Source organism: Gallinula chloropus, assembly GCF_964237585.1.
Source record: "Gallinula chloropus genome assembly, chromosome: 1".
In the NCBI taxonomy this organism is placed as follows: domain Eukaryota; kingdom Metazoa; phylum Chordata; class Aves; order Gruiformes; family Rallidae; genus Gallinula; species Gallinula chloropus.
The window spans coordinates 20,715,474-20,738,036 of NC_140085.1; the positions used below are offsets into that span (position 1 = coordinate 20,715,474).

General features: G+C 45.4%; 1 protein-coding gene across 6 annotated transcripts in view; it reads left to right on the top strand.

Moving 5' to 3' along the window:
- Positions 1–22,563, top strand: part of RBFOX2 (RNA binding fox-1 homolog 2) — an 88,345-nt gene that overhangs the window by 19,322 nt on the left and 46,460 nt on the right. For all 6 annotated transcript variants that reach the window (XM_084278089.1, XM_084278085.1, XM_084278084.1 and 3 more), the window contains exons 2-3: positions 11,740–11,964; positions 22,283–22,429. In XM_084278089.1, coding sequence (XP_084134215.1) covers positions 11,740–11,964; positions 22,283–22,429 — 372 coding nt within the window. The remainder of the gene's footprint in view (positions 1–11,739; positions 11,965–22,282; positions 22,430–22,563) is intronic.

Below are 22,563 nucleotides of genomic sequence, written 5' to 3' on the forward strand. Positions count from 1 at the left end.
CAGCAGTCCCTGGCATTTCCTTTCAGTAATATGATAAAAATATATTTAAAAAAAAAAAATAATCGGGCATTCCCCCACTGCAAGATTGACAGGAGCAGTCAGGCAAATGTCTCGGTGTTTCCTCTTGGTGCCAGAGACTTGTGTCTGCTCTCAGGCTTGTGTGCCGGGGTGCTGCTCTTGGTTGCCAGATGCTAATGCTTTTTTTCTAGGCCTATATCCTGGAGCGAGTGGCTTTGTTTAGCCTGACACTGTGTGTGTGAAAGGGGATGTACAGAAGGGGAGACTGGCTGGCTGAAAGGGTTTAAGTTTTGGGTAGCCTGTTCTCTTGTCTTTCTGTAGGTGTGAGCAGACAGAGTGAGGAGGGGTGAAAAAAGGACCTTTAATGCACTTGGCTGCGGAAGGTAGAGGTCTGCTGGGAATTACAGAGGGGTAAATTTCACAGGAACTCATGCAGTAACGTATTAATGGAGCTGCAGATGGTGACAGGCGTGCCGCCGAAATGAGATGCTCTTATATCAATTTAGCTTTGAAGGTTTATTGATTTAGCTTCAATAAAACAGCGTAGTTTAAAAGTGGGACTACAAGTAATATGCAATAGTTCAATGTGAATATTGGTATATTGTTGTTGTTAAGCCCACACACACATGTTTTATGTGACCAAAGTGGTGGTGACACAAGGGAAAGCAGAATGCTTCCAAAGACACTGCTGAGCACGGGGGCTGCAGGAGCTGCATTAGACACGCAGCCCAGGAGGAGCCATCTGAGAGGTGGTCAGATGTGCTGCTGACCTCAGGCTTCACCTTTGAGCCATGCAGGTGGCCTCTCTAGGGAAGAAGTCTGTGCTGGTTTGTGGTTACTGCAGGAATTTGGTAAACATACATTAGCTGGAAGGCCTGGGGGAAAGAGGCTTTAAAAGGATTTAATAACAGAGGAGAAATCTTTCCTGAGATACCTGACAAGTTCACTGTGTATAAACCACCTTTAAGCTGGCTTACAGTCGGGATGCTCGAAAAGTTAAGCGTAGGCGAAGCGGGTAGTGGCAATAGCATACGCTGAATGTCCACGTAACCTCTTCTTCTGGGATGAAGTGGCTTTCAGGTGCATTTTCAAGTTGTGCTTAATGTAGCGTAACTATGGGCTGCTGTGAGAAGAATAGTCCCCCTCATCTCTCTGCCCTGGCCATATGTTCAGCCTCCTCAGTGCTTTGGGCATCGTGCTTAGGCACATATAAAGCGAGACAGTTCAGTTTATGACCAAACAGATGACTATTGTTTGGATTAATTTTCTGGCTATAGCCGTAGCATGACTAGATCTCACAACAGCCGGGGAGGGAAGCTGAGCCGCTGCTTCTGAGGCCAGTTGGTAGTTTATCATATTAGATGGTACAAGAAAGTGTACCTACACTTTTCAGTAGCTTGTTCTTCTCCATAAGGTGAAGGCATTTTACTTATAAATGTGTCTGCTGCTTAATTTAATCCTTAATTTAATTTATGTGCACTGGCTTCCACCAGCTCTTCCTAGCTTTCCAGAATATTGTCCTACAGATCTGGCTTTAGGTTGTCTCTTCTGGCTGTGTGCACATTGTAGGCCATCATGTCTCACTCCGGTACCTCTGTTTTGAATAACGATGTTTTCAGCATGAAGAGATGGAAAGGGCTGAGTCCTTTGCACCACCTGACTTAATGAATGTCATTTAGAAATCAGTAAACAAAATAAAATGGTGTCTTTTACCAAGGCTGAATTTATCAGACTCAGCTTCTGGCTATTGGTTTTCTTGATGCCTTTGTTCATTAGATTAAATATTATTAGTGCCTATGGTTTTTTCTCCCTCCTCACCATTAATATACTTTCATGAAATAATCAGTTGCCACTTAATTTTTTTTTTAAATTATAAGTAGAGTAGATTGGGCTCTTCAAGTTTTTCAGTGTACAGCCATGTGCTTTTTCCAATCTTGTAGTCATTTTTGTAGTTCTTTTGTGTTCTCTTTTGACTTTTTAATTCCCTTTTTGAATTTTGCATGTGCAAGCATGTCAGAGTGGCAGTGCTCCCTGCTCCCTACTTGTTGGTAATATATCTGCATAACTGTAGTCAGTCTTTGTGCTAGGCTGTGGCACGGGTGAGTTACTTCTCTGTGACCATCTTCTTTCCAGAACCACCACTTCCCAGGATACGTGGTGGAGGCTTCTCTTCAAACAAATGAGTAGCAGGAGATAGCAGAATGCATTGAATAGAAAGGAACTGTGGGAAGAAATCAGTGTTTTTAAACCGTCAAATTTCTGTTCTCAAGTGTGTGCCAAGTCAGTGACAGATTTCCTCTGCCCCACACCCCAAGAGCAGCTTGATAAAGTGTTGTTGCTGTGTTCCTGAGCCCCGAGTCACTGACGAGCCCCAGTTTCCTTGGCCAGGGCTGTGCACATCTCATCCCCTCTTCTGTGCTGCATTCTGACTGTACCCGCAGTAGGCTGGTGGCAGTGTGACTAGGCTGAGACGTTTAGCTGCTTGCATTTAAAAAAAGAAAAGAGCCTCAAGAGGAGCTCTGGTTTTGTGTTTAAGTATGCTGCATACGTCTTGTCCCCCACCTTTGCTCCATAGTCACGTCTGAACGCGCGGCTCCTCGCTATGGTTTCTGCCAGCTCTGCAGTTCTTTCTGAAGCATTCAGCGCTCTCCAATTGATTCCAGATGTGCTCGCCCCCCCCCTTCCCAGCGTTTTCTCCCTTCCTCCTTCTGCACTGGCAGAGGCGGCAAGGCTGCTTTGCCCTGTGAGGTGCTGGAATTAGTGCACGCAGGCAGGAGGACTTTCCTGCTGGCCACCGAAATCAGGGGAATTGAAGGGGCCTGAGTAAGTGCTGTGTAAGTGAAGCTGCCAGACAGGGCTTTGAGGTTATCCATCCTCTGGGAGCCAAGTCCGCTCCGAGCAGCACCTCCAGACAGCTCAGTACTGCTTTCAGTTCATTCCTCTCGTGGTAGGGGAGAGGGGGGACAGGGAAGCCTGATGCCAAAAAATGATCTTAAGAATCCTTCCTAGAAAAGCACTGGATAGAAGAGAGATCTGGAAGAGTCGATTACAGATAACTGTGTCACATAGTAAGGGCTTTGAAAAATTCCTGTGACTAAAGTAGATACAAATCTTTCTAAGAGGCTGAATGAGCTTCATGAGGATTTAAACATTCAGGAAAGCCGTTTGAATTTTTGAGGTTGCAGAAATAACTCTCCACACTCACTGAGATTTGGTGATGTGCTTGCAGATACAGGGAGATAGCCCATGCACAGAGTAGTAATATTGGATGAAAAATTGCTTATCTGTCCAGCTCAGGTACCTGATTGAGGTTGGAGCAGTAGATACTGTTTTTTTTAGAAAAATGATGTCACCTGGAGAGCTACTGTCTTAGTAAATGCAGGCCACCTGAACTGAGCAATCTGACTGCAGAATTAGCTGAGATGACAGTAGCTGTGACACTACCCTGACAGCCTAGTCAAGAGTTACATTTCCATGTTCTGCAGCAGCAGGAACCACTGGTTAGCAGTTAGGAGCAAGGCAGAAAACCAACATAGGCAGGTCCTCTGTGCCGTCTTAGTCATGTACATACATGAGTGCCAGGGTGCCCTGATGCAACAACCATGGACCATTCCTGAAAGAGCAGTTAACCACCCTCCTCCACCACCAGCAGCTTCTGGTTCTTGCTGTTTCCCTGCATGAGGATCCACAGTCGTGCGGCCGTGAGTGTATTCGGTTTGCTGATACGCTGAAAAGCAGCTAATAGCAGCTTGGATTAAACATATGTGACACATCTGCAGCACGCTGCTTCTTAGCTGTGATTCATTTGAATTCTGGTCCAAAAGAAGGAACTTAACCTTCTTTGCCCGACGGTAATCTGGCTTGTGTGGGAGACGTTTCTGCTGCTCTGGGTGCCCGCTGGATTAACGTAAGACTAGATTCATAATATTTTGAGACTTTATTTTCATACTGGTTTGTTGAAAGCTAGTCATCTTATGGAAATCCAAGAATATTTGATTATGGATGCGAAGTAGAAAAATATTAACTTGGAATATTTCAGAGGTGGGAAGAACACAGGTAGGTGCTAAAGGACTGATCTGGAACAAAAAAACCATGGAGCCTGAGCCATTCTCTTACTTGCTGGCTTTGCTGCTGAGGACATATCCATCCTGGTGACTTTTTGCTTTGTTCCACACCCCCACCCCCTTCTCCCCAATAATTCTTGGAGGTAGTTTCATTCCTAATATGGAATGGAAACAGATGTTGAGGCCTCAATGTCATCTCTTGAAGCACAATTCACTTTTCTAATCAACCCCAGAGAGCGTGAATTGATTGAAAGCATTTGTTGGGATGCCTTTGTGCTGGTAACATTCAACATTTTTTTAAGAATAAGGTAGAAGATAAAGTAGATTTCAGGAGTGGAAAATCAGCGCTCTTGGAAAAAAAACCCTGGATGATCTGTTTCGGGCTGGTAAGGCCCAGAGCCTCATTAATGTTGCATAACTCTTAAAGCTTTGGCTATATCCAACAGGAAGCCTTTTTGCAGGTTGCCCACGGGCTTCTTAATTAAGCATGTAGGCATTCAGCACCAAGAGCCTGCGTTTGTGCATTGGGATAGAGCAAACGTTGACCGCTACTGGAAATAATGACAGCATGGGGATGAGTGAGTGCTTCCTGTGTATAGGAGTAAGATAAGACTGTCATTTTCTTTCATCCTTTCCTACAACAGAAGGGCTTGAACTTCTTCTCCGTAAAGTCCTTAAATGCAGTTTGAAGGAAAAAAAAAAACAGGCAGCCAGCTGTTTTATTTTACAGAACGGTTTTTAGTGGCCTGGAATGATAGAGTGTATAATGGAAGATAACTTGTTCTTCCCGTGCTTTACATCTCTAGGAGAAAGAAGGTTAAGATTAGATAGTCTAGTGCAAGCTTGCACCAGGAAGTTGAAGAAAACATGCCTTAAATGGTTAGCTAGGTATGAGCTTGAGTGCAGGCATCTTTCTCTTTTCAATTCCTTCTTCTACCCTCCCGGTGGAAAACTAGCTTATTTAGGCTTAAGTTAACCCCATGTAAAAGGTATTTCCTAAAATTACTGCACCTGATCTAGAGCCAAAGAAAGAATGCTTACATATAAACCTTCCACTGTTTCAACAAAAGTAGCATAAAATTCCACCAAATGTTTGTGAAACTACCTCTAGGTAGGGTGCTGCTTTTTGTAGGATTCAGGTAGAATTATTCATGTGCTCAGGGTACTGGAATCAAAATCCAACATCCTTTTCTGTTACCCCAATTATGTCATAGATCAAATGAAGATCAAGCTGCAGATGTGCAGATGAAATACAAACCCCCTTGTTACTGTGATCCTCTTCAGGGTGCTTTTATGATCAGCCCTCATCAAGGAAAAGAGTGTTGATTTTGATCAGTCTGGGTCACCAGACAGACATGCCGGTCTCCCTCTTTGGAGTAACAGAAATGCCTTTGTAGAGTGGACCATTGGTTTCAGGTTAGGGTCATGCACCCCTCTTGAATCCAGGAAAAGAATTGTATGAAGATGAAGAATATGAGAAGATGGTTATATCCTTTTCACCTCTAAGCTTCCTTTTCATAGGCTTCTTACCCGCTCTTCCCATTCAGAAACTCACTAGTAATGAAATGGCTATGATGTGGAAGGTGTTACAACTGCATTTTGAGTTTGTATGATGTTCCTGGGCACCTGCAGGATTTGCATGGCCAAGCTGTTGTTTTGGCATGGCTGGGGAGCTGGACAGCCATTGCTTCATCCCATACATTGTTCTGCCTTGGGTTTTTGAGTGCTTTTGTGACCCTAAAGAGCAAAAGCAGAGTTTTGAAAATCAAAGGTTAGGTTCCATGTGCTGTGAGAGCTGCCAGCGCAGGTTGGGGTTTCTCTGGTGTAGTGTTTCCTGGAAGGGATAACGCTGGAGTTCCTGGCAGGCTTTGCAGCATCTTTCACGCTGCTCCGTATCTTTTTCCATTTGTGAGGAAATTGCTTGCTGGTACGTTTATTATCAGCAGGCAAATTCTGGGACTGCCTGGGGAGAGGGTTAATGCACGCCAGAGATTGCAGCTCTCCTGCAGCCTGAGCTTATCCAAGTGTACACGGGCCCTTCCCGCCCTGGCTTCCCTGCTCCCTCTCCTCTCCGGCTCCAGTTCTCCTCCAGCTCTTTGCCAAGTTGTTGCAATGCTCTTAACTGGGAACAAAACTAACCTGACAATAAAAAACAAGTCAGTTTTGTTGTGGTTCCTCCTCCCCTACCCCACCCACTCTTGGGATATGTGCACAGCTGGAGGTGGGATCTGGCCAGAGACGCTTCAGAGCATGAGTCCTACCAGGGCTTCTGGGATTTGAGCTTGTGTCGGAAGGGGCATGGAAAGGGCGCCTGCTACAGCAACCTGAATTTGTGTTACAGCCCATGTTCTTTATTGTCCTCTTGCTCCTGCAGCAGCAGGATTGTGTGCTAGGAACAGAGCTTGGCCTCCTGTGTGGGAGCTGTGGGTCAAGTTTGCCTCCTGGGTCAGAGGAGGGATGGCAGTGTCCCTGTGTCCCACTCGCTGACAAGGATCCCTTTCATGCAGAGAGTTGAGGGTGGGCAGTGGCTCCAGGTTGAGTGGTCGTGCCAGGATCTTCAGATGTGAGCTACAAACATTTTTGATGTTTACTGAAGGGATTAGGTTTGCACAGAGAGCAAACAGTCGTAGCCTGGAACACACTGCTCTTCACAAACAGGTTAATTGCCTTCTGTTAGCTGTGAGTCAGTTGCTTCAAGGTTTCATAGAACGAGTTCAGTAAAGCCATAACTATGAGAAGCCTCATGCCACTAATAGGCATATACTCACATCTAGCCCAATGATTTGGGGGTTACCAGAGTTGAAAGGCATATTTTAGATACTATTTGATGTTTACATGCTGTAGCATTTCTCTGCTTATGACTTGCAGTAAGGTTGTGGACAGCACAGACCATTTACTTTCTGGCAATTTGCATGGAAATGTCTACACAGAAATTGTACCTGTTCACCTTTCCTGGGATTATAATTTTTATTTGCTTGGCTGTGCTTTAATATCTATGCATATTATGGCACACGGGTACAGAAAAGATCTGGAGCTGCATTGCTGTCATATCCCTATAATTACACTGGTTTCTCTAACGAGCGAAACAAAACCAGCCCTTCACAAAACAGACTGATCTTTGACAGCTTTACGGAAGTAGGAGGCCTTTGTGTGCATTTCTGGTGTTCGCTCTTGGCGCTCCAGTGCCGTGATCTTGGATCACCACCTGCTGTCTGCTGAAAGAATTCATCCTATGTCGCGTTGGCTGAACCACGTTGCTCCTTGTTGCTCCTGGTCCCCAGCTCCCACCTTTCTGCAAGGTACTGTTACGTGCAGTTACTTAATGTTCCTCCACTTAGCTTGGAGCGACAGGGTTTGTTAATTAAATTAAAGCTGAGTAAGCTCTTAGAAATGTGTCACCATTGGGGATTTTTCACTGGTTTAGCTAATTTGTTTTTTAAACAAAAGGTGGGATGAGTTTGTACTGACCTGTGTAGGCAAAACCCTGGCCTGAGGAAGGAAGTTGGCACTTGCAGGTACACACTGGACCTTTGCAGGGCTGAGAACAGGGACCGGAAAGGGAGGGGATCCCAGATGGATATCCCGTGTCCCTCTTGAGCACTGAGGGTGAGCACTGAGGGTTTGGGTGCTGATGAATCACATCAACATTTTGCAAGAGAGAAGCTGCTTTGAATTCCTACCTGATACGGATGAGAGATTTCTGTGGCAACCAAGCAACAGAATAAATAAAAAATGTAGGAATTGCTGATTTTCTTTGAACTGTAGGTTACTGTATGTTGCACTGAACTTTTTTTTTTTTAAAGGGAGGGGGGGTGTGTGTGTGTGTTAATGACACTGAGTTCCAGTTGCACTGAACAGCCTTTCCCAGCTTGATGAGCATGGGATGACGCTTGGCATGAGTTGGTGCGTGACAGCACAAACTCATGGAGGGAATTTGTTAACTTTGAGAGTGCCCACCACCCTGCATTGTGGCCAAGAGAAGTGTCTGTCTGCTCCTGCACATTGTTTAAGATTTATTTCATGCCATCACATGAGTTGAAGATAGCAATATTTTGGGGGGGAGCTGCACCTGCGCTTTCCTAGTGCTGTGATGGCACCCTTCCGCGTGTTTAGGGATGGACATAATCCATCTTGGTCTGTTGCTGCATTTGAGTCAGTGTTTAAGAGAATTTCATGAGCTAAAGCAACAAGACTGGTAATGCAGTGAGGTATATTGTCAAAACCAGACAGACAGAATACTTTCAGTTGAGCCTCTCCTATGTATGTACATTCACCGGGGAGTTCGGGGGTTTCTCCACGTTCTTTGTACCTCCCGAGAAGTGGGAAAAGCAGTGCCTCTGACTCTCCAATTATCCCTTGTGGATTAGAAGTAGGGAAAGGAGTTCAGGTTTTATGTTTGAAGACAAATGGGACTTTTTTTTTTTTTCCTATGTTAGTTCTTGAAAATATGAAGTGTTGTGTAAATGTTGAAGTTTGGTAGAATTAACAGAAGAGGTAGCATCTCCTCTGGGTTTGGAGCATATCAGTATGCTGTGAAACCTGCAGAGATCTCATTGGGAGTCCTTTTCTGTAGACACTACAGGAAGCAGAAGAAAAGTAATTCTAAAGCATCAAAGGAAATTAAAATTACAAAAAAAAAATCAGGTGGGAAACGTGTACATAATTGTATCAAGAGAAAAATAATTTGAGATACAGATACTCATGGGATGATGAAACCTGGATAAGCATAATGGCGATAGATCTACGGATAACCTGACACATTGAATTAAGGATATATTTGTAATGAAAGATAGGGCTTTTGCATGTTAGTGCGATTGGAGGGGGGAGAGGTGGTAGTAAAAATGGTATTAAAAACATTTCATTTTGTACCAGAAATCCCTTATTTGAAAACCGTAGGAAGGTCAGGGAGAAGTAATAAAGTTACTGGGATATTTTAGCTTGTGAGATGTGAGTAAGCTCAAAAGGAGTGTCTATTGGCAAAACACCACAAGCAGCAGAACAGAGATAATTGACAAAGGAGAGAAAACAGTTAAAAGGCTGAAATGTGTTTTAACTGGAAGGGACAGTATTCACTGAGGGGCAAAAATGTTGAAAATAAGATTATATAAGGTTTATGGACAAGCATCTTAGGCTAATTAAGAGTGAGATTAAAGAAAATGCTGGAGTATGTCCTTTGGGGAGCAGCCCTGCACCACGGAGGACTGCAGGATGGGTTTTGTTTGTGGCTAATTAGCATTCCCTTCCTCCTATCCGGGGTACCACCAGCTGGTAAATCTAGGTTGTTCTAAGAAAATTGGAAATAGTTTCTGCTACTGCAGCTTTCGGGGTTTACCCTACCAATTTTTGAAAGCCTTGGGAAAAAAAAAGAGAGAGAGAAATCCGTTTTCTATTTAGCTCCTGTTTTAAACAGAAGACATGGGCAGGCAGCGTGGGCTGCACAGAAGCACACAGACAATTGGGTGTAATGAAATACTGTACGCAGAAGAGCTTGAAAAGGAGGCGTTATCCAGACGGAGTGGAGCTGCTGTGACAGGGCATAAATACTCTAAGTAGGCGAGCGATGGGGTTGCTGGTACCTGGCTTGCAGCGGGATAGCCATCGCTCAGCCTCCTTCCGCTCAGCCTCCTCCTGCCCGTTCGTACAGCTCGCCCTGCAGATCTCCATGATGGTTTAGGTTGAGTCAGAAGCTCCCTGCTTTGAAGCTGAGAACTGCTAACGGCAAAGGAGCGAGAAGGGGGGTGTCCTGGTGGAGCTGCCCTTCTTGTGGGGTCAGTGGGAACCCTGTCCTGCTTTCAGAAAGTGTGCTGCTTGTGTGAAAAACCTCCTCAGAGCTGCTGGCGTGTGACGCAGGGCTGCAGCGGCTCGGGAGTGTGTTGAAGGACCTGAGCACTGGCCGGAGCTGGCACGCTTGCCTGACTTTCTCTTTCTCCGATAAGGCTGCGGAGTTTTGTGTTTCTGCAGGCAGCAAGGCTTTGCTGGGCTTTAGTTAATGAAACCGTCCGTGGGTTGGCACGGGCCAAGGCTGCAGCTCAGCTCGGCTAAGTGGTATTGAATGCCCTTCCCTCTCCTTCTCCCCAGCTGCGGGCGCGCGTGGCCACGTGGCCCCCAGGGGAGGCAGACCAGATAGACTTATGTCAGAGCAAATTTGGGATTCAGCCAGTGTCTGAGTGACCCAGTGCTGGCTGGAGGTGCGCCGCATTTATCATTGTTTCCTTCGCCCGGAAGGGAAAGCTGCAGGTAGGCTGATAAAGGGACTGAAAGGTTTGTCCGGCTTTGCTGGAGGTCCGTCAGCCCCTGCATGCTCTCTGCTGAAAGGCTGCTTGGTAATTCCCACTCCGCCTTTCCTGTCCACAGGATAAGGTCTGCCTCTCTTTTACTCCATTGATTTTAGCATGCTGGTGTCAGAATAGTCTCAAGCACCTCCAGGCTTTGTGGGGGAGGACCCAGGGCTAGAACGGCAGCCAAAATTTAAAATCAGGATTAGTCTGTTGACACACACATAAATCAAACAGCCCTCCTATCATCAATCTTTTCCGTGGTTTCATTTTTTTTTCCTGCTGTGGCAGTGGAAGCAGTAAGGAGCAGTGCAGCAACCTGGGCTTCCCAGGGCTGGGTTTCAATGTCAAGGCTGATCTCCTTCGCCCCAGGTGGCTGAATGCAGCTCCCCGCTCCCCCCTCGGCGAGATCCCTGCAGTGGCTGCAGGACCGCATGCTCTTGTGTTTGCCTTGGGTTGGTTTTCAGGCATGGTGGGGTAGGGGTTTTTATTGGGTTTTGGGGTTATCTTTTGTATGGTCAGTTGTCTGTTTTTTGAGTCATCTGGTCGGTGCCATATAAGTCTAAGGCAGTGCTAAAAGCTCACTGTCCTAGTGAATAGAGGTCTCTGGGGGATATCCTAAGCTGAGGGAGGAGTGGGTAATGAATGCTTTGTGAGATGATAGTGATGCTCAGGGCTGGGGAGAGGGCATCTGTACTCCAGGGTTGTGTTTTCAACTCTGGTCCCATAGCTCTTCAGTGTCTTCTGCACAGTCAGCACAAAGCAAATGGGATATTCCAAAATCTGGTACTTGAGCACCCGTGTTCTGTACTTGGTGCTGTCAGAGCAAAGGATGGTACTGCAGCACAGATCAATTTTAAAATAAGCATTTCTTTTCTTTCACTGTAATGCCACAAAGAAGAGTGTGCTCTGAACCATGCAGTATATGCTGGATGGTGAGCAGAGTCATGAGGGTCAGGCTGGAGGAGATGGACCCAGATATGGTACTTCTAGGCATATTAAAGAAATCTGTACTTCCGTCTGTGTTTCCTTCTCCGTTCCAATGTTTCAGTGCCTCTTCCCCTTTCCAAAATAATGCCCCGCTGTGTATAAAACCTTGTCTGACATTACAGGGGTATGCAATTTTCAAGCCCCATAACTTGTTCACCATATACTATCTGGTAGTGTGAATGTTACCCCAAAAAGATGAAGAAAAATGTTGTGGCTCAGAGAAGCAAGACACGTTCTTTCTGATAGAGAATATGATAGAAGACTGTGCAATACTGTAGTGGCAGTAGGTGGGTTATTCACATGAACGTGTGTGTGTACGTATAATTTCTCAAGCTAATGTTTCGATCCATCTTCTGTAGCATAAAGCTGTCTTCTCCTTTTCCCTTTCTCAGGGTAACCAGGAGCCAGCAGCAACTCCTGATGCAATGGTGCAGCCATTCACCACAATCCCATTTCCGCCACCCCCACAGAACGGGATCCCCACAGAGTACGGGGTGCCACACACTCAGGACTATGCAGGCCAGACCAGCGAGCACAATCTGACGCTCTACGGAAGCACGCAGCCGCATGGAGAGCAGAGCACGAACACAGCCAGCACGCAGAACGGATCTCTTGCAGTAAGTACAGGAGGCTGCAGAGCCAGGAGAGCAGCGTGGTGCTTTGGGGAAAAGCAGCCACTGATTAAATTGACTTGTTTCTTAAACACACACAAAATCAGCGGTAGACTTGAAAAAGACAGCTCTATAAACAAAACAGCTTTTGACCTTCCATTGCGAAGTTCCTGTCTTTCCCATTGTGCACTTTGCTCTCCTAAATAGGTGTCTGTAAAGAGCAGTAGTGCTTGGGATAATGGCATTTTTACCATGGTGGCATTGTCCAAAGGCAGTCTTTTACAGAAGTGTTAATTACTTTGTGTTAATTGGCAAATGGTTCGACTGAATGTGATGGAAGCAAATTCTGGAAGGTTGATGGTACAAAGGATTAGGGTGAGCACAGGCCAATATTGTAGGTGCAATCCCAATGTGGTTTTGTTTTTAAGAAGCTAGAGAGTAGAGAAATCTTTTCTTTGACTTTCTGAAGATGGCAGAGAACTTTGGGGGACAAAGAAGAGAGAGGACCTTTCAGTGACTGGGCATCCATTTGCCAAAAACTTTCACTTTTTTTTTTGCTTGGTTCTTCCTATGGCCTGGACCTGGTACTGGGGAACATGCTGGCAGATTATCCCAGGAAAAGCTTTATCCACCCCTTAAGCCACTTGTTAAGACTTAACTTTCTAATAAAGAGCCTTACGGTGAGAACCTTTGGTGCTTGGGGGCGGATTTAATCTGTTAATGCGTTCAGTTTTACTTGTAGTTGGATGTTTGGCTCGTAGAGATTTTTTCCCCCCTGTAAGTACTGAGGGGTTTCAGTGCCAACGATAGAAGAACCGATAGTGCCAGCTCGAGTGTGCGTGGTTCCCAGCATGTGCTGCTGCTCCTTCTGCAGTGGGCAGCGGCTGCACAGTTGCCAGTGCTGGTTATGACTTTGATAAAATACCCCTGAGTTCATCCTGAGAACAATACAACTTTCAGTATCTTGAAGAAGAAAAAGAGTACAAACTCTGTAAAGCACATTGATAGTGCATAAAAGGAGCTTCAGGTGCCTTACTTGACAAACACAAATGTAAAAGAGATGAGGCTGGAAAGAAAACTTAGAGCTGGTGTTGTGTGCAGAAATGCAAGTCATCATTTTAGTACCAGGTTGCCTGAAGTCATTCCAACAGTAAGATCTGAACTGCCAGTCTCCAGCGAACAGCGATCTTGAACACTGCCAGTTGGATGGGAAAGCTGGAAACAGGGAATAAAACAGGGCAGTGGCTTTCCCTATGTATTTTTGCTGTTCCCATCCTTGCCCAGAGCTGAAGAGTGTTTCTTTTTAATGGAAATGATGCGAGCCTTGACCTTGGATGTAAGCTCTTGCCAACCCTCCTGCTCCTCTTCCATATTAGGAGCCATCTCCGTGGTGCTGCAGGGCTGAGCTCTGTGTTTCATCAACTAATGCCGGCTCCGAGAAGCCCACAGTGCGCTGGGAGGCTGGCTAGCTTGTGAGGAGGGACTGGGAGCCCATCTGTGCGGGAGGGAGCGTTGCTGGGAGACTGCTGGGAGGCAGTGGTGTTGCCAGGAGGCTGCAGAGGGAGCCTGACTGGCAGGGGCTAGCTGAGAAACAGGCTGAATAGCACGTAGCACTTGTACTGGCTGTTGGAAACAGGTGGGCACGCCTGGGCTGACCATTTGACGTGGTTAAAGATGTGTGAGCTGAGCATGCAGACTGTAGCTAGCCCAGAAAGGGTAAGGGCGCAGATGAGCGCATTGCTCCTGCTGCTGTGGCTGGGACTGATCAAACCCAGATGATCCCAGATGGTGGCACATGAGGAAATCCAGGGGGGAGGGGAAGGCGCCTCAGCCAAGGCCCTTTTTCACATGCCAGCCTTTCACATGCATGGGGTCCTGGATCTTCCGAGTCCCTTTATCTTTCTGTCTAGGACTCCTTCTGTATGAAGTTATTTTGGATCTGTGGGCTGCCTTGGGATGTAATTGCTCGTAACTTTTCTCCTTCTCAGCATGCTGATTAATGATGTAGGAACTAAGGGAAGGAAGAAGGCTCAGTAGTTACTCAAGCTAAAGCGTACCATTAAAATACAGCAGAATGGGTTGGTTATTTCACCTTGAACATCTACAGCTAACATCAAGCATCTTGCCCATTGCATATGCTGGTTATTAATTATTTGACACATGTGTTCAGTCCACGTGAACTAGACTGCTATGCTTTAAGGCATCTTTTCCTTTCACCATTTTGTTGTCTTGCTCAAACAACAGTGCTACTTTTAATAGAGCAAAAAGTCGTCATGGGTGATGTATGATCCTTCCCTCCCATTATTGCGACTGGCAGGCACAGCTGCTGTCATGTGTGTGAAGCTGATACCCCAGATCGAACAGCTGGTGGATTTTTTAGCTGCTGACTTGAAGCCTGTGCTCCCGTGGGATGATTCAGAAATTCCTTTAGCCAGACAGATAAGGTCTCTCCTTGCTTTCAAGAACAAGGCCTGTGCTTGCTCCAGTTGGCAGGACAGAGTAAGATGTATGCTTGGGTGGAGGGATTTTCCTGCTTCTTGGACTGGTAGACTTCATGAAAATTGCAAAAGCAACAGAAGTATGGGGTGGTTTAAAGGCTTCCACAAAAAGGGGAGTTTCAGCTGGGTGGTAAAATATTATGCAGCAATGTAGAGAGTCCGTAACAGGGCCCCTAACACACAGGTGGGAGCATCTTTTCATAGAAACGTTGCAGATTCTGATGGGCAAGTCAGATCAAATGACTTGAGATTAGCACTGGTGTTTGACTTAATACTGGTTTGTAAGCCTGAGGTCAAACATCAGCAGTGAACTTAAGTAAAAGAAACTTTGACAGTCAAAAGTCTTTGCTTTCCTATGCAGTGCCCTGGGTGAAGGGGAATGAGTGGTTGGTGTCATCAGCTAAGGATGAGCTTGGTTTTGGAGATCTGAGTGTAGTGGAAAGCATTCAAAGCTCTCGGAGCAGGGGCACGGAAAAGGAATTGGCACAATAGGTGGTGTAACACAAACAGCTTAATATTTTGGAATCTTTTTTTAGTTTAGGATAAAGCCTCATCTGTGGGGCTTTGTTTCATGCCTGGTATGTGGATCTCCCGGTCTTCATCTCCAAGCATCTGTCCTTTCTCTTGATACTGTCCCAAAGCACAGCTGAAAGACCGGGATTAAAAATAGACCGAGGTACCAGACCATATTTGGCCTACTCGGTCTGCCTCTTGCAGCCTGTCTCTTACACCGCTGATGCTCTGCATTTCACTTCTTATGGTGCTGGGTCGCCTGGTTTCTTCCCCCTTCCCCCTTTTTGGTTTACATCAGTGCACTTATCCCTAACAGAGACACCCATCACAGATAGCTGCCAGTGGAGATGCTAATTAGGCTACAGTACCTTTGGAAGCTGAGCTGATCTAAAGATTCACGGCTGTCAGAAAGGAGAGATCTGGTTCCAAGCACAAACTCCCGCTCCTGTTTACTGGCTCTGGCATTCCTTACGTGAGCCACTTTAATTCACTGACCTGGCAGAAAGCTGTCCAATTCCTTTGCTGGGTTAATGAATTAGAGCAGCTCTTGGAGGGATCCAGCAAATGCTGTTGTTGCAAGGTAAGCGTATGGAGTGCATGGCCAGGAGCCGAGAGCAATTGTCAGCTCTCTGCATCTCCTGGTACTCTACCCGCAGAGGGAAGATTAATCATCCACTGAACAAAAAAAGCTTGCTTGATAGTAAATGCAATGCACTTAATACTGGGAGCTGATTATTCAACTCGTTTCTCTTGTTAATGTCAGAGGGAAGAATTTGTGTGTCTGTATAAATTATGGAATGCAGCTGGAGGTACAGAAGTAGAGGAATAAGTTTATGTAAATTACTTTGCATGAAAATGGCAGGTGCTGTCGCCTTGGTGTTACCTTGTCATGAGCCAATATAAAGCATTATTTAATTACAGAGCATCATGTCTCTTGGCTTCTTAATGTGCCATGCTGAAACACGCTTAACTCATCTGCTATACCATAAAGGGATATAGACCTCCTGATTTCTTAAATTTAGCAAGGGTTTGGAAAGAAGAGACCCAACAGCACCAAGGGCTCCTCAACTGACTCCTGTAACACATGGATGGTGTTCTAATGATGACTTTCCCGTGGGTATTTCTTGCCTAGTCTGAGATTGCAGAATTTTCCTCTGTAATTATTTTTCATCACTTTAGTAATTAAAGCAATTGCTCATGTGAGGTATTTCAGGTGAAGACTATGTTTAACGAATATCCTCACTTGTCATTTGATACTGCTGAGCAGGTAGACATGAGGAAGAACTAGCTTCAAATAAGTAGCTAGCTGCTGATTGTTTGGCCACCTCAGCTTGGAAATTGCTGTCTTGAGGTAGCAAACTGACATTTAACATCAGGAATTTGCTTTGAGTGTGAGGCAGATTATTTTATTATTTTGAATATGAGGCAGATTATCGTCAGCACTTGTAGACTCGTGTCTAGTGAGGCAGATTTAAAAATGATTTTGAAAGAGAAATAGGAAATAAATCAGCAAATATCATTATGTTAGAGTATACAGCTGTGGTACTTCTGCATCTCTCTCAAAGGTTATAGCAGATCTGGAGGTAGTACAGAGGAGTATAATAGTGATGATGAAAGGGATGTAGCAGGTTCATTATGAGAAGAAATGAAATCTTCACCTAAGACAAGAGCTGACAAGAATGAAGGCATATAAGAAGTACATAGAGTATTGAATGGTATGGGAAATAAAACAGGGAACTTTCCATTTTCACTCAATAGAATACATGCAGGAAATAATTGAGGGCCATGCTTGGAAAAAAGGGTTAGTTTCATGGGATTTTTTACGTATAATGAAGAATTTAGCACTGGAATTCTCATCCATAGGATGCTTTGGGAGTTGAGACGTCAACGGGCTCAGCTTGCTGGAGGCTGTTCTGGAGAAAAATCACTGAATGTTTGCCCTGATCTTGTTCGTTCACAGACACCACAGATTTGGCCGCTGTCCAAAAGAAGATCATGGGCTGGGTGGTTCTTAGTCTGTTACTGTGTTCTTCTGCCACTGTCCGTGGAGTGGTCCAAGGGTGACCACTAGCTCGGGAAGTCATGCTGCCTCCTTCCCCTTGTCAGGGCATCCATGTTCTGTGAGGAATGTGCTGGAACTGCTCACAAAGGCTTTGACGTTCTGCTAGCAGAGCAGGCGGTTCAGGGCACTTCATTTCACCGCTTGGTTGAAGGAGTGAGGGGAAGGAAAGCAAAAAAGCACCAAAGAATCCTATTAAAAATCCTGCTGGGAAAAACGAAGTCGTTTGAAGCGTCAGTGGGTGAAAAACCTTACTTGACACATCAGAGATGTCTTTGTTTTTGCAGGACAAATAGCAAAGCTCCATACATGCTTTTGTATGTTAAGCATGGGTTCTGACTTCAGGTGGGGTATGTCTTTAATGAAGAAAGTGAACAAAATGAATTAAGCTTCAGTATATCAGAAAACAGGTAACAATCAGAAAAAATAAGGCCTGAATGAATGTGACTGTACTGAAAGTTATTTGGTACATCCTTTGCAACTATTTAGCCTGATTTTGCGTGCAGGGTACTTGGGCACATTGCTCATTGTGCCTGTAGTGTAACCCTTTTAAAAAAAAAAAAAGTTTTAAAAATATAACACTATTGGTATCTCTGAAAAATCAGCTACGTGGATATAATTCTAAACTTATATTTACTGGTGTTGAAAGGTGATTATTCCTGCAGTCTGCTAAACAAGTATCGCTTAAGCACAGAAGTTTCCACCCCCTTTGCCCTTGGATGTGTGTAGGACAGCAGTCTTACTCTGGTAGATTGTGGAGGGGTGGGAGAGGGGTTTTGTGCCCAGTGTCTAAATCTTCACTTGTTTTTCCACCAAGCCTGCTCACTGGGTATCTGTTCATTAGTGGGTGACTGGTTGTTGTGACGTGGTTCTTCACTAGAAGTTGCAGAGATCTTCCCACATTGTCTGTGCTCTCCTTTGTGGTGGGAAGACTGCCTTCTGCCAGTCATACTTTCAGTCCTTGTCTCCACATGGTTCCTCAAGCTCTTGATCCAAACAAGGTCTGTCTGTCTGTTTTTTCTTGGTTTTTGTTGGTGGGGTTTTGTTTGGTTGTTGGGGTTGTTTTTTTGTTGGTTTTTTTTTTGATCCAAGACTGGTCTAGAAGCAGTAGAGTGAGCACAGTCTGTCTTCCACATTTTGTAAGCCACCCAAGTCCCCTTTTAAATATAGTTATTAGTTACAGTTTGTATTTTGTAAATATTTTCTTTGCAGTGATTTATGGCTCTTAACCTCCTCATTATGATTCACAACATTTTGGACCGCCTGCTTCCTGGGAGAGAGGATGGGGGGTTGTTTTTTGCTTTTCTATAACTTGGACCTGAAGCAGTTCCAGTTCTAGAAGCAAGTAGGAGATAGAAACAGAATGTGCTGGGTATTAATAGTCTGTGCTGGCCTGTCGCATCGGTGTTTGTCTGGCTCATTGGGGAGGTAGCCCTCTGTCTGGCCATGCAGATGGAGACCTACTCAGAGCTCAGGTGGTGATGGAGCCCCTGCTTCCCTCCGGCCAAGGAGAAGTCCTCAGCAATTGCTTGTTCACCAGCTGCTTTAGGACAGAAGAGTCTAGTTGGGAGGTGAGGAGATTGTTGTAGAGCTGCCCCCACAACTCTCAGAACACCCTCATGTTGCCAGGTGCCCTCCCCTCTTACATGGCTATGTGTAGGTATCCATGCTTCTCTTTGCAGCTGACCCTTCTTGCTTAGGGTTTCCTTACTCTACTCATGGGTATAAAGGAGGAGCTGGCATAGGGTCACAGCCAGCAAGTAGTTAAAAGTGAAGCACATACTGTGCGTGTCCTGAACTCAGATGCATTTCTCAGTGACCTTGAGCAGAGCTCAGAGCTTGCGTGTGCAGCAGTGAATGGCATTATCACCTGCCTAAGTATGTGACACAGACTCCACTGAGGAGAGTAAGGTGGGTCTGGTACTGTTTCCAAACACAGGCTCTTTTCTGCAGCATGTCTCTCTGTTGCCTATGCTGAAGCCTGGGGAACACACATCGACTCCTGGAACTGAGTCGCTGAGTGTAGCAAAGGGAGAGGGCAGGTTCTTTGCTGGAAGTGCTGATGTGAGGCCAGAAGGAAGGAGGTGAAACACAGTGTGGGGAAGGAGTTGGGGTGGGGAGTGCGTGCTCGGTGAAATGCAGGCTTTTATCATCTAGCCCGGCCAGGGTAGCACTGTTGCCAGTCTCCATTATACGCTGCCTGAGAACAGGCTCCAGGCCTTTCCTTTCATCTCCTTCCTAATGAATTAAGACAAGGAATAACTAAAAGGGTTGTGGGGGGGGAGGGGAGAGGGGAGAGCAGGATCTGAGGAGACTACTTCTTTCTTTTATGCTGTAGCTGAATGTGTGGCAGTAGACAAATGTATTGAGCTAATGTTATAGTGGCTGAAAGTTCAAATCTTAGCTTAGGGCTGTAGACGATAGAACCGAGGGAGCTACAGCATCCAGAGAGAGAAGGTATTTAATGTTAAACTACTGCTGAAAAATCAGGGTATGTGAAAGCCTGAAAAGCATTTGGGAACCTAGTGTAGACAAAATGATGAGTGGACTGAGATCCCCTGTTCCTTCTATTGTTTCTCCTCTTTGAAGCCTTTGTCTTACTGTACACATCTCACGTGCTACAAAATGACTCTGGCGTGGCAGCAGCACTCTGCCCATATGCAGGAACAGCTGTGAGTGGTTTTCAGCAGGCCGCTCTACATGATACATGGCACCCTTGGTAAGAAAGGAGCTCTGCCCTCTGCCTGCAAACAAATGGATGGGAGTGCAGACGACCTCCTGGCTTCCTCCCCTGTGGAAGCGGCAGATCCAGCCCTGTGCAAGCTATGTTTGAGTTTTACAGACTAAGCTGTTTTTGTCCTCACCATTCAGAATCTGCTTTTCTTCACGCGGAAGATACACTAGTGTGTTTGAGGATGCACCTGTGTGCATTGGCGTTTGCCCACTTGCTGATTCCTTGCAAAGCCATAGAACACATGCAAATTGCACTAGTGGGGCTCCAAAATGGATTGCAGAGATCCCTTTTGGCAGGAGTGTTGATGATTTTGGGGAGTTATTTTGGAGCACTCACTTGCAGGTGTTGTGTACAGTGATGATGGATAGGCTACTCCTGTGTTCTGTCCTTCTTGGACAGATTTGCCCTGAGGAGCAAAGGACTCTGATGGAGTCATAAAAATAAAACCACCAAATAGCATGATGTGATTTAATCGCAAGCCAGCTGCATCGATTCTTCCCTTAGGGTGCACTCTCTGAATGTTTGGAGATGCGTTTTGTCATAGGGGTGAGGGTAGGAGAAGAGGGAAAACTTGGAGAGGGGGAGGCGGGTTTTTAGATACAATCAAGTGGAAGTTTCTGAGGTTGTCCTTGAAGATTTGATGTTTGGGGAACGGATGAGTCTTAGCCAAATGAAAATGCTTCATTCTCCTAGGCTTCTCCTGAGACTTGCACAGCTCTCAGGGTGGTATTTTCATGCTTTCTGTCGCAGCTTAATTTATATTAAATAGATTAAAATGCTTTGTACTGCTTGCGCAGCCCTACTAAAGCAAAATGGAAAGCTGCCACTGTTCTGCTCAGTGTGTCAAGACCCCAGTGCTTACTGTTTGCTTGCTCTTGTCAGTGCTTTATAACCAGTATGCAAACTCAAGGTCATGTCTGTAAGACACATTTCTGGCCAGAAGAAGGTCTCTTAATGTTGCCAGTTTCGTTTATCTGAGATGTTTCTATGTAAACATTCACAAAGTGTTGTATATTGAATGATGTTCAGAGTAGTCCAGCAAGTCCAGCCAGCGGCTGCGGAGTCACTGGGAGCAACTCCTTTGAGATTTCTCTTTAGTACACAAATGGTATATTAAATGGGGTGGAGGAGGAGGAGGCTCAGAACAGGAAAAAAATAACAACCCACTACCCTTAAATCCTTATTTTTAAGGACAGCATGTGATCTTCAATGTGCCTAAAAAGGTCTGACTCTAGAAATTACATGGTCCTTGCCTTGTTGTAGACATTCTTCTCACTTGATGGGTTGAGGAGGAAGTCATGTTGTCATCTAAAGAAATGAGATGACACTTGGAAGTACATCACACAGGTGGCCAAAGCGTGACTCCTGGGAGGCTGCAGCAAGCAACAGGAGATTTGAGTGAGCAAGTGAGTGCTCTTTGAATACTTGAACCTGTCAATGCGTACTCTTGGAAAGGGACAGAGCAATAAAATCGGCCAAATTATAGTCTACTTTGTTCTGTAGCTCTGAGTTTTTGAAGTAATTTTTCTGACTAACATACAGAAAATACTACTTTTTCATCAAGGCACTTTGCAGAAGCATCTTGTCTTTATATTTAGTGTTATGCTCAAATTTTACCGTTTCTTGCGCTAAGCCCAACACAAGCAGCTGAGGTTCTCTCTTTCTTCTCCCCTGCCAGTCACCTCTATCGGGGTGCTGGGTCTCTCCTCTGGCACACTGGTCTCCCTTACTCTTCTGTCTTCTTGCTGTACTCCTGTGCATAAGGACCCCGGCCCACCTCTTGACCTGGCTTTGCTGTACCAGTCATTGCTGGAACAAATTCCCTTGTTTGAGCAGTGGAGTTGGTAGCAGGAAGTAGCGCTTTGAGTTTATAAACCCTACAGGTGTAATGACTGTTCCCTATCCCTGGGCTGACTTTTAAAGGTACGAGAAAAGTTAATCAAAGACATCTGTAAACTGTTCCTATATGGATTTTGCCATTTAATTATAGATCTTTTGGGGTAATGTTGCTCTGAAGGGAGCTTGACAGAGCAGATGCCATTTTGCCTGAGGATGCATTTCTGGTATTGGCCCAGTGAAGAGCTGCCACTTCAGCTGTGGGATTTTGATGATTGCACGAACATCCTGCCACATGAGATTAGAGTGGCGGTACTACCTCCCAGCTTCAGGATATGAAAGATCTGCCTCTTCATTAGAGCTTTCATATGGTGGCAGCTGAAGTGAGGAAGAAGAGACGAAAAGGAAAAACACAATTTAAGAAAACCAGAGGCAAATCTGCTAAACTAAGACTTGATAGGAGGGGAGGGAGGCTGAGATCTCATTACTGTTTACTCATGGAAAGGGAGGGGAAGAACAATGGATCAATTGTTAAGTGTTACTGGCTTTATCAAAATAATTGTCAAGAGCTAGATACCACAATTGCAAGTGTACTACTAATACCTAAAAAGACACGGACAAAGCATGTGAAAGGAATTTGTGTGGTTTCTATTCATGCACACACTTCTGTCTTTCTCATTTCAGCAGACAGAAGGAGGGGCACAGACAGATGGACAGCAATCACAGACACAGAGCAGTGAGAATACCGAGAGCAAATCCACTCCAAAACGACTTCATGTGTCTAACATTCCCTTCCGCTTTCGAGATCCTGACCTTCGGCAGATGTTTGGGGTAAGTCAGCAGCGCCTTTTAAGGCATGGCAGATTCTCCTTCCCCATAGGTGGGACACGTGGCGTTGGTGTATTCCTGGGACGAAAAGCCCTTCCTCCTCAATTTAGTCAGCACGCTAAAATACTTGCAGGACG